The following is a 15,098-nucleotide window of genomic DNA, read 5'->3' as shown; positions in this document are numbered from 1 at the left end:
AGGAAACAGTTGATCAGTGGCCCCTTATCATTCAGCTTAAAATGGCATTAGAAAACCAAGTCCCACCTCAAGTAATCCATTCATTACTCAGACTTTAATCCCTAAACAACAAAGTAATCCACTAATCTAATTTATACTTCTCCTCCTTCCCAAGCTCTTCTACTGCACCCACTGAAATTCAGTCTAGATCTGCAAATTCCCCAATGTCCTCAAATTCTTCTTTGAATATTTCTTTCTCTAACTGAAACATGTCACCTGAAGCCCTCTCAAATAGAGACTAATTAGTTTGTTTTTAAATACTACATCTCCTGTACTCAAGGGTCTGGAAGATATGTCCTTTTTGCTCCCCATTCTTTCCTCAATTTTCCTTTCTTCTTCTCTAAAAACCCCAGATATTTTGAAGGTCAAGCAATGAAATTTATACCACCCAAAAACTCTCCTTGTGGTGACCCCTGGTCACTCTCCCTGTCCCTCATGCACTGATAAGTATCACATAACTACTTCTCATTCTAATCCTGCTCTTATCTCTGGTGACTTCAGCATCTGTGTAAAAAATTAGTGCAAATACCTTAGCCTCTCAGTTCCTTTATCTCCGAACCTCCAAAATGATCAACCACCACCACGTGTCAAGCACTCCTACTGCCATACCTTAACTCTGCCATAAACAATAATCACATCACCTCCAAAATCTCAATTTCACGCATTCCACTTTGCCTTCTATGCAACTCTCCTATTTTGTATTATCTCTCCAGAAATTCTTTAACCTTCATCAAGTCCTCCAATCCATTTACCTCACCACTTTGTTACTATCTACATATTCTCATGCCCTTTCTTCTCTCTTTAGATTCCATGGTCCATCATTATTTTTCACTCCTTTGCTCCTCTACTCTTCTCTCATTAACATACTTGCTTAGCACAGCCCCAACCAAGTACTGACCCCCCATACATTTACCCAATTATCCCTTTATCTTTATGCAAGTAGCTGACAATTACTGGGAACATTAAGTGTGCGTGCACACTCACACCCACATCCCCCTTGTGTTTCTAAACTGATGACCATAAATCTCAACTAACACTTAACATTGCCTGACATTATAACTTGGCTTATTTGTCCCATTATCCCATTCTCCAGGTCAGCTACTTCCTACCTTCTCTCTCTCAAATCAACTCTCCACTGATAACCTTGCCTCAAACCATTGAGAAAACAGAAATAAGCAGCAACTATCTCACTTCCCATCACCAAATCTATCAATTCAATTGTTTCATCTGTACTTTTCCACACTCTCCCTTCTCTGCTGTCATTATTGACATCTCTGTTCCTTTTCCTTTCCATATGCTACACTCTCTTCCCTCATCATGGTTTCCTTCCTATCAGATCAAAGACCACAAGCTTAGAAACATGCTCTAGCATCTCCTTTGACTCCACGCTGCCCCTTCAGTTACCACCTCTTCTCTTCACCCCTCTTTCTGCTCTACTTCAGAGTAAAAATGTTTGAAAGAAACATCTATAGTTGTTGCCTCTAACTTCTCCTCAACCTTACTGCAATCAGACATCCAGTCCCCAGATTCCACTAAGACTTGTCAATATCATTACAGCGACCTTCAATTTATGTGATTAAAGTCAATGGTCATTTTTTTTTTCTTACCTTACTATACATCTCGTTTGACAAAGTTGACCATATTCTCACTCTTCAAACATTTTCTTTTCCAGTTGTTTATGGCACAACACTGTCCTGGTGTTCCTCCTACTTCAGTGACTGCTTCCTCTCAACCTTTAGAGCTATATCCTCTTCCTCTGCTCAGCCTCTACCCACTGAAGTGCCTGTGAGCTTTAGACTTGGGCTCCCTTCTCCTCTTTACCCCCCCCCCAGTCCTTGCTAGGTAATTGCAGCCAGCCTCATGATTTTAAAAGCAACAAATATGCTCTTTCCACAGTCTTCTCCATTTCAGCAAATGCCATCGTCATCCATTAAAACAAAACCAAATAATATCTAAGAGTTATCCTTGATCCCTCTTATCACAATAATCTACCCTACCAATCCTTCAGCAAATTGTGTTAGCTCCACCTCTAAAACATATCCCAAATCTATCCACTTCTATCTACACCACTATATCGCCCTAGGTTAAGTTACATAATCTCTCATGTGTATTATTTACATAATCACCTTATTAGATTTCCTGCTTTACCTATTGTACCCCACAGTATATTTGCCACATACCTGACAGAGTGATATATTTGAAACATAAATCAAAATGTGTAAGTAGGAGTTTAGAGTTTTTCACTGCACTGAAAGTAATAACCAAACTCATTAAGGAAACAGAATAAATGATCTGGCCTCAAACTATGTGACCTTATTTCTCATCACTCTCTCTTACACCCATTATGCTGCACTGGCGTGTGCGTGTGTATACATGTGCATGTGTTTTCCTTAACCACAAGCTACTTTCCACCTTAGGAACTTTGCTATCTTCCCTCTCTGTGGAACACTTTCACACCACATCTTTCTAATGGTTCCTTCCCTCTCCTTTTAAAAATAAATCTCTCATCTTTATTTAATCTTTTAAAGAAGTCCTTACAATATAAATACACAAATATATGACTTTATATGAATGCATATATGGAATATAATGTGTTTTGCTTGCCTATTTTCCCTTGAGCCAACATAAACCTCTTAACCCACATTTTCAACTTAGTATTTTTCATTCCACGCTTTTGTGTAAGACCATATAATCATATACACATTCAGATGTATACACATATAAGGTATCTTGTCAGCATTTTACAAAACTGGGACTCTTGTCAGTTTTATTTGTTTTACTCATTTAACTACACCTCGTGGATATGTCTCTAAGTCAAATGGTATAGTTCTAAGGTACTCTTTTGAATAATTTCTTAATTTTTTCATATAAATGTCACTACTCTTTTGCTAGGTGCAAAATAAAAATCTCGTTTCTGTAATATGAATTTTCCTAACTAGTAGTGACTAAACATCTCTTTTTTATATTTGTTGTCATTTGAGATTTGTTTGTTCTAAGCTGCCCATCTTTTGATCATTTTCTTATTTTATAAATTGTTTATTACTTGTCTGAGAGCTCCTTGTACAGGTATATTAACCATGTTTTATACTTTTCCAAATTTCTCAATTATATATTCTTTGTTTACATATCATCTGTCATTTAAAAGTTTTAAATTTTTATAAACTGATTGTATTACTGTTCTTCAAAATCTTGGCAGTTATTATACCACTGTAAGAATATAGTGAATATAAGAATACTACTATTAAAATATACTATTTTAAAACAATGAAATCAAAATCATTTATATTTTGAGATGCACCCAGATGTACTTGCTGCATTAAAATTTTGAATTCAGCAAAGGTGCAGTTAGAAAATGTTTTACCATACTCCTAGTAACTGAAGAAAATGACAATCAGCAAAGGAAAGCATTTATTGCAAGAATAATTCCTACTCTAGTCAAAGACGTTCAAAATAAGTGAGATATGAACAAGACATGAGACAGGCAATACTGCTTCAGAATATCCAATAAGCATGCCTGAAGAAAATTCTCTAAAACAAAAACTTAAGTTCACTAACAGTAAAATTAGGACAAACCCTGTTGTCCTTTCCAAAAATACTTATAAAAAATATTTCTCTGAAGTTATCAATTAGAAGGAGTTGAAGATGAAGGATGGAGTTAGTGGAGGAGACCTAGCTTATAACAACCTCCTCTCCTCCATTCCTCCAGCTTACTCCAACTAGAGTAAGGTCAAAAAGAGTTTTTTCAGCAACTAGAAAGATTTGCACAAAATACACTTACGTTTCAACAGTGAAGCCAAAGACATAACAGTGAAAACTACAATCTTAATATTTTACTTTCAAGCTTTATAAATTAAATCTTTTTATTTTATCTATAAGTACTTAAGTCTATTTTTAAACACTCTGGTTTACTGCTAACAATTTATGACAATAGTAATATAAAATTAACTTTGTATTCTTATAAATTTGTCATCCTTTTATATTTTGAAATAATTTCAAACATACAGAGAAGTTTCAAAAAGTAGTACAAGGGAGGAGATATGGGGATACATGTATATGTATAGCTGATTCACTTTGTTATAAAGCAGTAACTAACACACCATTGTAAAGCAAACTCTAATAAAGGTGTTTAAAAAAAAAAAAGTAGTACAAAACTTTCATATATCCTTCCACCAAATTACCTGTTAACATTTTACCACATTTGCACTCTCTAAACACACATAACTTTTTCTCTGAACCCACTGGACTAAGCTGCAGGTTATAAGGTCCCTTTGCCCCTAAATACTGTCTTAAAAACAAGGACAAATGTAATTATCAAAATAAAAAACCAACACGGACACAGCACTATTATCTAATCTATAAACCTTATTCAAATTTCTCAATTTTCCCACTAATTTCCTTCATAGGGGAAAAAAAAGTTTTGCTTTTTTTTCTCCCTCTAGCACAGAATCCAATCCAGGATCAGATGCTGCGTTTAACTGCATCCTGTTTAATTTGAAACACTTTCTCAGTCTTTCTTTTTCAGGACCTTGGCACTTTTGCAGAATACAGGTCATTTATATTGTGGTATGTATCTCAATTTGGCTTTGTCTGTTGTTTCTTTCTGATTATATTCAGGTTGTACATTTTGGACAGGAATAGTTTAGAAGCAATGTGTCCTCAATACATCTCATGAAAATCCACATATCTATTTACCCCCTAAATAGTATTGTTAGCTTGATTAAGGCAGTGTCTGCCAGTTTTTCTCCCCAGCAAAGCTACTATTTCCCCCCTATAATTAGTAAGTATATTGTGAAGATCTCTATGAAAATATTCTGTTTTCTCATCAAACTTTAACAAACTGATTTTTGCATCCACTGATGAATACTGCCTGAAAAATTATTACCACGATGGTTGTCAAATGGGAATTTTCTAATTCCATTACATTTTCTATCTACATTTACTAACTGGCATTTTACTGTGAGAGTTTTCCTTTCCCTTCATTCATTCATTCATATCAGCAACAACTCATGGATTCTTATTTTATTCTATGGGTTATAATTTATTCGTATCTTTACTCATTCTGATGTTCAAATTGTCTTTTATTTCAGCAGTGAGAGATCCACTATGTCGGCTTCCTGTGTCCATTTGACATGCTCCCAGTATTCTTTGAACTTCCTGGCACAGTCAAATGTTCCAGGCTCTTCCTGTTCTTTCCCTGCCCCAGCCCTAGAATCAGCCATTTCACCAGGAAGCTCTGATTCCTTTTGGTAGAGAACTGTATTTAGAAACTCAGATATGGAGGATAAGTTACTCGGGTGTCACTGTTTCTAGGCCCTCTCAACAGACAGAACTAGGAAATATGTATATGTACACACATACACACACAAACACACTTCAATATCTGTTTCTATTTTTATCAAAATATATTAAAATCCATGATACTTCCAATTCTAATTCTATGTCATAGGGTTTACCACAGGCTTCTCCCTTTCCATAGCTCTAACTCCCTTCTCTGACAGTAAGAAACCCAGCTCCCATTATCCACAATACACTTACTTATTTGCTCAATCTTAGATTACACTTTAAGTAGTTTTAAAATTGCTAAGCCACACTATGAAAAACAAATCTACCATATAGAAACAAAAGACAGTTCTTTTATCGATACTCTGAAGGACTGGGTCAAGAGATAAATGCATACATAATTTTGGTAAGATATCGTCAAATACCGTCCCCTCAAATGGCTATACAAATCTATATTCCCATCTGCAATGCACAGGACTGCCTACTTCTTCACAGCCTTACTATACTTTCATTAATAACAGTATTTAGGGCTATGAATTTTCTTCTGATTCCTACATTAAATATATTCCATAAATATGGATGTGTACTATTTTCTTTTTTTTAGAAATTATGTTATTTTAGTTATATATTTCCCTTTTTACCCAGAAGTTGTTAGACTGGCATCAAACTTTTCAAAAAAGAAATTCTTATGTAGAATTAGCTTTCAAAAAAACCATCAAACAAAATTAATTTCTAGTTTTACTACATGGTAATCGGCGTATGTTTGTAATATTCTCCTTTATTGAATTTACTGGTGTTTCTTTGGTTAGGTAATATATGATCAATTTTGGTGAATGCTCTATGTACCCTTATATACTCTATTTTCTAAGTGTAGTGTTCAACATATCACTTAAAGTCAATTTTATTGATTATGCTGTTTAGATCTGGTTTACCATCAATTATTTTTTGTCCATTTGATCTATTTCATACTAAGACTACTGTGTTTAAGTATCTTATTACTAGTTTGTTTCCATTTATGTTTCTTTGTATCGCTTTCAGTTTCTGCTTGATAAAGGTAGTATTTAGTATACCATTATTCCTAATTCTTACATCTTCAAGGTGAATTACAGCTTTCAGCACTGAAAAGTATCTTTCTTTGTCCCATTTAATGCTTTTTTGTCTACAATCCTACATCCTCTAATATCAGGATTTATAATCTGTTTTCTCATTGTTTTCATTTGTCTGGTATACCTTTTCCCATACCTTTATTTTTAGTCTTTCTGATTATTCCATTTTAGGCGTGTCTCTTTTTGCCTATATCTGGAGCTTGCGAACTAAACTGGAAATGTTTTTTCTCTTAATAAAGAGTCAGTCCCATTCACATTTATTGATATGACTGATAATGCTTAGAGATTTCATTGTCATTTTAATACTTTAATAAATATTTAATGCTTATACATATTATGTATATTTCCTATTTTTTTCCTCTCTCTAAATGAGGTGTTTTCTTTGCTCCTTTATTTTAAAAAAATTTAACAAAGATTAGCATTTTTGTTCTAGTGGTTACCTTTGTAGTTACAGCTTTTAAAAATGCCCTTGGTCTCCTGTTTTCATGTTTAATCTTTCACTAATTGGTGTGTCAAATCTTAATGATATTCTTTAACTCCCACCTATTGCCTAAACAATAACCAGTGTGCTTATTCTACTTTCCTCTTTCCCTCTCCTTTCTTACCATGTCTGTTGCATTACTTCTATTTTATCACAATAAAGTAACATATAATAAATAATATATAACATATTATTCTTCCACCCTTGCCCCCACTGTTGCTTTAGGCTAAAATCTATAGTTAAGTATATTAAATGTTGATCATGTATTTTTTTGCTTACTTCCTCAGACATCTCTCAGTTGTATAAAGCTTATCCTCTACTAGATTGCACACTAACAGCTCATAAGTACAGAATTCCCTGAGCTCTAGTATGTTTAAAACTTGTTTTTATAATCTTTGTATTTGAATACAGCTTGACTGCAAATGAAATCTTTGCTTCAGACTTTTTTCCCTGCATTTTTTGAAAATGCTGCTCTACTGTTGCCTTGTACTTTATTATCTCTATTTTGCAAAATTCGATGCCAGTCTAATTCTCTGTACTTATATATTTGTTGTTGTTTTATACCTAGAAGCCCTGAGGATTTTTTTTTTATCTTAAAATCTAATAGTTTCAGTAGGATATGTATCAGAGTTGATCTCTGCAGGTCCACCTAATCCTTGGCATCTTACTTTCTCTCTTATTTATGAAAACTTTAATTATAGTTTAAATATTAGTCCTATGGTTTCGTTTTTCTTCTTCAGGGACTGCAATTATACATAAGTTTGATCTTCTTTATACATAAGTTCGATCTTCTTTATCTATCTCCCTTTTCAACCACTTCTCTCAAACCCTTTGAAATTACTTATCTCATTTTCATTCATTTAGTTGTTTCCCTGCCTTCCTTCAATCAATATTAAGGTTTCACTTGAATCTATTATTCCTTGGCCACTTTGTAATTTAGTCCTTGTTTTGATATGACTTGATCTTTTTTTTTTTCTGGAGTTCAATCACTTTCTGTTTCATCCATGTTTTAAAAAAAAAAATCCACTTCCATTCTTAGTATTTCAAAATTCTGAATCATGATTTTTTTGTCTGTAATATTCCTAAATACTTGTTTAAGGAAATTTATTGCAGGTTGGAAAGTCATATAGCAGTTTTTTCCCACTTTGTCATTGTTGGGGGAACAATCTTATCACCCAAATAGTAGTAAATATCATTTTGTTTTCTTCTTTATAATAGTATATATAGGAGAATACTGCTTGCATCACTGAATTTCTATGGAAAGAACAAACAGTGGGGAGTGGTTTAAAATATTCTTAGTTCAAGAGCACCTCTCCTTCTAAAGGAGTTAAGTATGGTCCCTTTAATGGAAGGCTTTTGGGGGGGGGGGTACTGGCAGTGGGGAGAAGAGCTTTGTGTCCTTTGATAAATATATATATATATATTTATATATATATTTGCATATTCTTTTGTCTTGAAGGATATATACATATATCCATTTGTATATATCCATATATTCATTTCCATTCAACTAGCATTCTCCAAAGAGTACCTTTGCCTTCCTTTTTACCCTCTTCTCCCTCAAATAGTTACCTTTTCAAGACTATATATAATACTTCCTTGAGCACTACGTACATTTAAGCCCTTTCTTTACCTGTGGTCTCTTCTGACCTACAAATAGTATTTTTCAGAATTTTTGGACTTAGGGTAGAATTCCTCTTTTTGGTAGTGATTTCAAATCAATCTTAAGACAGCTACAAGGTTTCCTCTTCTCCTTTCCCACATACTTTTTCCTGATGTATGCTTGCTCACCTCAAAGACTTACAGTAGAAGTTCAAGAAACAGCACACTATGACTTGGTAATAATTTTCTACTTGGAGGTAATGTAAAATTTAGATATGCTTTGCCTTCTAGTTGTGCCAAGATTGTAGGTTTTATGTAATTTTATTTGTTCTTCTTGTTTTTCTATATCTATTTTTGGAGAAATTATGTTGGAAGAGTCAGGATTAATGCAGCCACCATTCCTTTAATTACTAAGAATTCCTCCTATAAATTTGAATCTTTGTTTTGCAACAAAGGCTTAAAAATTTTTTTACTTGAAACATATTAAACATTTAATTTCATTTTATTTTAAATATTATGAAATTTTTAAAATATCAGTATTAATAAAGCTATTTCAGTATCAAGCAAAATAAACATAAATTTTATTTTTATTTAAAAAATTTTTTTAATGTTTATTTATTTGGCTGCGTCGGGTCTTAGTTGCGGCACGCAGGCTCTCTAGTTGTAGCATGCACGCTCTAGAGCGTGCAGGCTTAGTTGCCCCACAGCAGGTGGGATCTTAGTTCCCCGACCAGGTATCAAACCCACGTGCCCTGCATTAGAAGGCGTATTCTTAACCACTGGACCACCAGGGAAGTCCCATAAATTTTATTTTTAAATTGTCATTTTACTCCAGTACTGTAATAACTATAAAGAAAAAGAATAGGACTAAAGGGCTAGACTACAAAATTCAGTGCCTCTATAAACTGAGACACATTTGGTTTTAACCTAACCAGCTTTCCTGATTTTGTGTAAAATCTGGGACAAATATAATTCTCTGAATTCAAGAAGGTTGAACTGTACCATCTCTAAAAGACCTTCTATGTTTTAAATCCCAAGTACCTGTAAAGATTTTCACATCATATATATTTAGACATACTTTATTTCATTGTTGAATTTTAAAGTCCAGAAGAGACTTTGAGTTTCTGCTTCAGCACTTAACACTCATGGAAGTCGCCACTCTGTCCTAACAACAAGTAAAAAGCTGAACAAACTGAAAAATCAACAACTCTTCTTAGATCCCTCAGAGAGTTGAGGTCCCAGGGCAACTTCTACCTCCCAAACTGGAGACAGACAGGCAGATACTACAAATCATAAATTACCAGAGCCATGAGCAGAAACCTCCAGAGGAACCAGTACAGGGGTAGGAAAATCTTAACTGTAATTGATGAGTTGCTGGAGGATCACTGTGGACAAGTATAAAAGTTAAGAATTCTAGGGGGACCCAGTCTTGGGAGGGCATACCTACACTTTTGTGAGTTTTACCTCCAGGACCTCTATCTATCAGGTTCTCACAGTAAATTGAAATAATCAACTAAGATGGTATAAACCAGTCCAAATATATATACAAAGGATGACAAAGAATAAGATCCACGTAAAATGGAGAGTCAAGATATATTATCAGACTAGATAAAAAACAAAATCCAGCCATATACTATTTACAAAAGATATACCTAAAGCATAAAGACATAGGTTGAATGTAAATGTAGAGAACTAGACCTATCAAGAAAATACTAGCCAAAAGAAAGATGTAGCTATATTAATGTGAGACAGTAGATTTAAGTAGATTTAAGACAGACATGCCTTCCTGAGGACAGAAAAAGTCAGTATGTATTAAAAAATTCACCAAGAAGATATAACAATTCTAAATATGTATGAGCCTAATGAAATATTCCCCAAATATATAAAACAATATGTATTAAGCTAATAAAATATAGAGAGAAATTGACAAATCCATCATTGTGGTAAGTGCAATTACTGACAGGTCTCAATGAGCCAAAACCAAATACATAAAAAAAACACAAAGAATACAGATAATGTGAACACAAAATGAGACTGAATAGACATATGTAGAATCCTGCATCCAACAATTAAAAGAATACACATTTATCTCATGTCCACTTGGAACATTTACCAAAAACTGATCATGATTTAGGAAATTAAGCAAAGCCTTAACACATTTTAAAGTGTTCACAATCTATTGGTAAAGGCAATATAAACTACTATAAAACACTGTAATAAGTCCTATCATTAAAGTGTTTATAAAGTGTTTTGGTAAAGACTGAAAGATACTATTTTAAACAGATTAAGTACATACAGAATTAATATCTAGAATATACAAAGAACTTCTAAGAGAAAAATCAACAATCCAGCAAAAAATGGGCAAATCACAAAAACAGGTAACATTTCACCTTCATTAGACAAAAAAATATATTTAAAAAAATGAAAAAATAAAGTGAGAGAGAAAGGAGGAAAGGAAGGAGAAAGGCAAAGTGCATAAGAAAAAGAAATTTTCATAAATTACTACAGTGTATCTGGTACAACCACTTTGGAGAGCAACTTGAAAACCACACAGTAAAGCTATGACAGACATACTCAACCCAGCAACTCCTCTAGATATTTATCACAGAGACATGTCCACAGATGTAGCTTTAGCATCATTTCTAACATAACATATGCAGCAAAATTTCTAAAAAACTGGAAACAACGTAAATGTTCTTTGATAGAAGTACTGATAAATGAATTGAGGCATATTCTTTCCTACGAACTAGTTGTACTAAATGAATTACATAGACAACTCTCCAAAACACTACATTTAGTGAAAAAGCATGTGCAGATAATAATGCTATTATGTAAAATTTTTAAACCATGTTGAAATAATATTCAGTAATATGTGCTTAAATAATAAAGAAAATACAAATTAAATCCATGATGGGGGTTACTTTGGGGAAGCAAAGAGGAATGAGACTAGGAAAATTATAGAGGACAGTAAATTTTTAATTTTTTCTTTTACAAGGAAAGATATCTGCAGCAAATATGTCAGAATTGACATACACTACTTCTGGATAATAAAAGTAACAGTGTTTGAGGTATTGTTTGTTCTCTGTATTCTGCCTTAAAATAATTTTTTAACTCTATTTCATTTTTTATTTAAAGTATAAGAGGATGTCTGTCTCTAAGTAAAATGGAGTGACTGGTGGAAGACCAAAGAACCCACTGAGATCAACTACAAAAAGAGTGAAATACACCAAATACCTGTTCTAAGACATGAGAAAGCTGCTGAAGCAAAAAGGACTGAAGATGCCAAAACTTCAGAGGGATGAAAGACTTCACTTCCACTTAGAAGCTTCTGATGAAACTGTGTGTTTGTCCTTCTTGGTCTAATTCTTTTTAAAATGTAAACTTTGTACTAAAGCATAACATAAAAGGAAAGCTCACAAATCCTGAGTGTGTGGCTCAGTGAATTTTCGAAGAAAAGAATATGGCCTTATATCTAGCATACGCCGGTGCACCACCCCAGAAACACTCTTTTGTCCTGTCTCCAAGTCATTATCACCTTGTCCCAAGGAAGATCATTAACCTAACTTCTAGCATCATAGATTAATTATGCCTGTTGTTGAGTTTTTTATGACGAGCATGTGTTCTTTTCTGCTTCCTTGGTATGGTTTTTGCAATAAATTGCACTGGGTCAACTGAAAATCCATCTGAAAAATAACAAATTTTGACCCCTACACCTCCAACCACACACAAAAACAAATTCCAAATGAATAGCAGATCTAAAACCCAAAAGCCTATTTACAAGAGAATAAATATATACATTGTGTTCTATTCACACAATGGAATATTATACATCAATGAAAATGTATAAAATACATCTCCATGCAACAACAATGATGAATTTCACAAACATAATGTTGCGCAAAAGAACACGTGATGTTCCAATGACTTTAAGTGTGTTATTTATCTTACTAGCTCAAAAACTCTAGTAATTCAAAACTCTATTTGCTATTACCTCCTTCAGTAACTGCTCCCTGAACTACCCTACCATCAGAGGTTGGTGGTTTCTTCCATAAACACTCCTATCACATAAGCTTACTTCTATTTGCAATACACTTAAATGTATTTAATGAGTTCCCAGTGCCTAGCAGTCTCTCAGATAAAGGAGGTATTCAAATTTGGATGAAATAAATGACATCTCTTCTGCATGGGAATGATTTTTCCTCTTTAATGCAAGAATAATGAAACTTTTAACTCAGAATCCACAAATTCCAAAATCAGTAAAATTAAGATACCCTTTTAGTTTATGACAAATTGTTCCTAATCTAACCTTAAAAATAAACTACCCAACTACCTCTTTTATATCTTTTCTGCATTTTTTTTGCCAAAATCATCTGAGGAGAAATTCAGATACCCTTGTCCCATTTGGCAGCTTGGCAAGAAGCTGACTTAGCAGGTAAATTCAACACAGGAATAGGCTATTTCTAGTTGCTGAGATATAGTGGCAGGCTCCATTTTTTTAACCAGCTCATTTCCTTAACTTAAAAAGTTCCCATTACACAGGCACTTATATATTCCTAGTTGTCCTTTCCTTCTAAACATGTGGAGTCCTTTCCACTAGTTGTTCTAGTCTATCTATGCTCAATTTAAACGTGACTCTGTATGGGATACCGAGAGCTGAAGGGATCTTAGTGCTTTGCTAATCCTCTGCTTGGACATTATTCCCCAATAAATCCTATTTTACATTTACACTGCACATGATCATGACACAGGTCCCCATGCCCCCTCTACATGTCACAATCCTCAGACTTGTGAAGGGAAATTTACTTACAATCTTGCTAGAATCATTCCTTTGGAATGATGGTATGATTATTTTATCAGTCTTCCCTATTTTATCAACCTTCATAACAAATCATACTGTGTGAGCCTTAACACTTTAGCTAAGGAATCTTCATGAGCTGAAACAAGGGACCTCTTCAATTCGGTCTATCAGCAACCCTAATCACTTCCACCAACTTCTTTACCAGCTGCTCAGTTGAGTTTTGTATTACTGGATGAACTACTACTCAGACTTTACAGAACACGTCTTCAGTACTGTTCTATTCCTGGTAAGCTTCCAAAAACCAGCTGTTCTTGAAACTTCTGATATGCAACCTTTCTGGAGATAGCATCCCTCCCTTCTGCATATGCTTTCAATAGTAGTTCCTTTACAATAGTCTATGATATTATTTTTCCTTCTTTCCTTTAAACGAAGGGATTGGCAAACTTTTTCTTAAAGGGCCAGGGAGTAAAGATTTTAGGTCTATGGGCCATGCAGTCTCTGGGGCAACTACTCAACTCTGTTTTAGTGTGAAAGCAGCCAAAGACAATATGTAAACAAATGTGCATGGCAATGTCCTAATAATGCTTTATTTATAAAAAAAAACAATAGGCAGCCAGCCCATGGAACATAGTTTGCCACCTCCTGCTTTAAACTCTTACAACTTCTGGGCTTCATATACCAGTATCATTATAATTACCCTGAATTTGGAAGGGTTTACTGAAATTGTAGTGAAAATTAAGTTCAACATATTTTATCAATTAAAGCTGAGATATATACATAAATGAGTTAGAAACATTTGAGATAATAAGAGTTGTAAAAAAATTCTCATTATTTGTTGGTGAATCGGAAAATCTAACTGACCAGAACACATTCACTGATAACCACAGTTAACTTAGGTATTACCTAATTATGACAACAGAGGTGGTAATTTAAAATAATCATCAATATATGGAAAACTAACAAACATAATCAAGTGTACAGAAGACTAAATATATTATGATAAACCTACACAATGGATGGTAGTAGTAGAATTGCAGTGATTTTACGTTTCCTATTTTGCTTATTTATGTTTTCTATAATTAACAAAAACATTTCTATAATAAGAAAAAAAGTTTCTTTAAAGCACATGATGAAAAGTCAAAAGCTTTTGATTGCTAAATGTTTAACGTAGTCTGGAAATAAAAATATTTAGGCTTCAAATTAATTTAAAAAAAAATCAACCATTCTATCCTACACTCCTTTTTTTAAAAATTTACACCAATTAAATAGATAAATTAAAATTTTCATTTACCTGTCGGTTCCTTTCATCCATTATGCGTGTGATTTGTATTTTCTTCCGCCCCATTTTCAGTCACCTTTCCTTCCTTATATTCCAAATATTTAATTCAAAATTAATTTTCTTCAATACCCTAATGCATGGTACACAGCTTCTATTATTTCAGCTTCTAGTTCAAGGGCTACAGCTGAAATTTTCTATAAGATCTAAAAGAAAACACAAATTAGAAAATTTAAGTTCTATAAGTCTGCAACTCATGAAAATGTTATACAAATTTCAAACCTGCCTTTATAGTGCACACAGACTGCATTATTAGTTGAAATTTTTCATTACATAAAATTAGTAAACAAGTTGAAGCCTTGTTAATTTTACCCTTAAAATATCTCTTGAAACTTTTCATGCCTCTAGTTCTGGCTAAAAGAGTGCAATTGTATATAACCTTTGAGCTTTTCCTCAATGAATATAATAACAGCAAAACAAGAGCAACACTTACTGAGATTTTTCTATGTGCCAGGC

General features: G+C 33.6%; 1 protein-coding gene across 5 annotated transcripts in view; it reads right to left on the bottom strand.

Moving 5' to 3' along the window:
* The window catches only part of MEF2A (myocyte enhancer factor 2A), a 176,316-nt gene that overhangs the window by 84,254 nt on the left and 76,964 nt on the right, over positions 1 to 15,098 (bottom strand). For all 5 annotated transcript variants that reach the window (XM_061179997.1, XM_061179994.1, XM_061179993.1 and 2 more), the window contains exon 3: positions 14,598 to 14,788. In XM_061179997.1, the coding sequence (XP_061035980.1) occupies positions 14,598 to 14,651 (54 nt within the window). In that variant the 5' untranslated portion in view covers positions 14,652 to 14,788. The remainder of the gene's footprint in view (positions 1 to 14,597; positions 14,789 to 15,098) is intronic.

Source organism: Eubalaena glacialis, chromosome 2, assembly GCF_028564815.1.
Source record: "Eubalaena glacialis isolate mEubGla1 chromosome 2, mEubGla1.1.hap2.+ XY, whole genome shotgun sequence".
Taxonomy (NCBI): Eukaryota; Metazoa; Chordata; class Mammalia; order Artiodactyla; family Balaenidae; genus Eubalaena; species Eubalaena glacialis.
The sequence above is the reverse complement of the archived record's forward strand: the minus strand, read 5'-3'. Positions and strand labels throughout refer to the sequence as shown.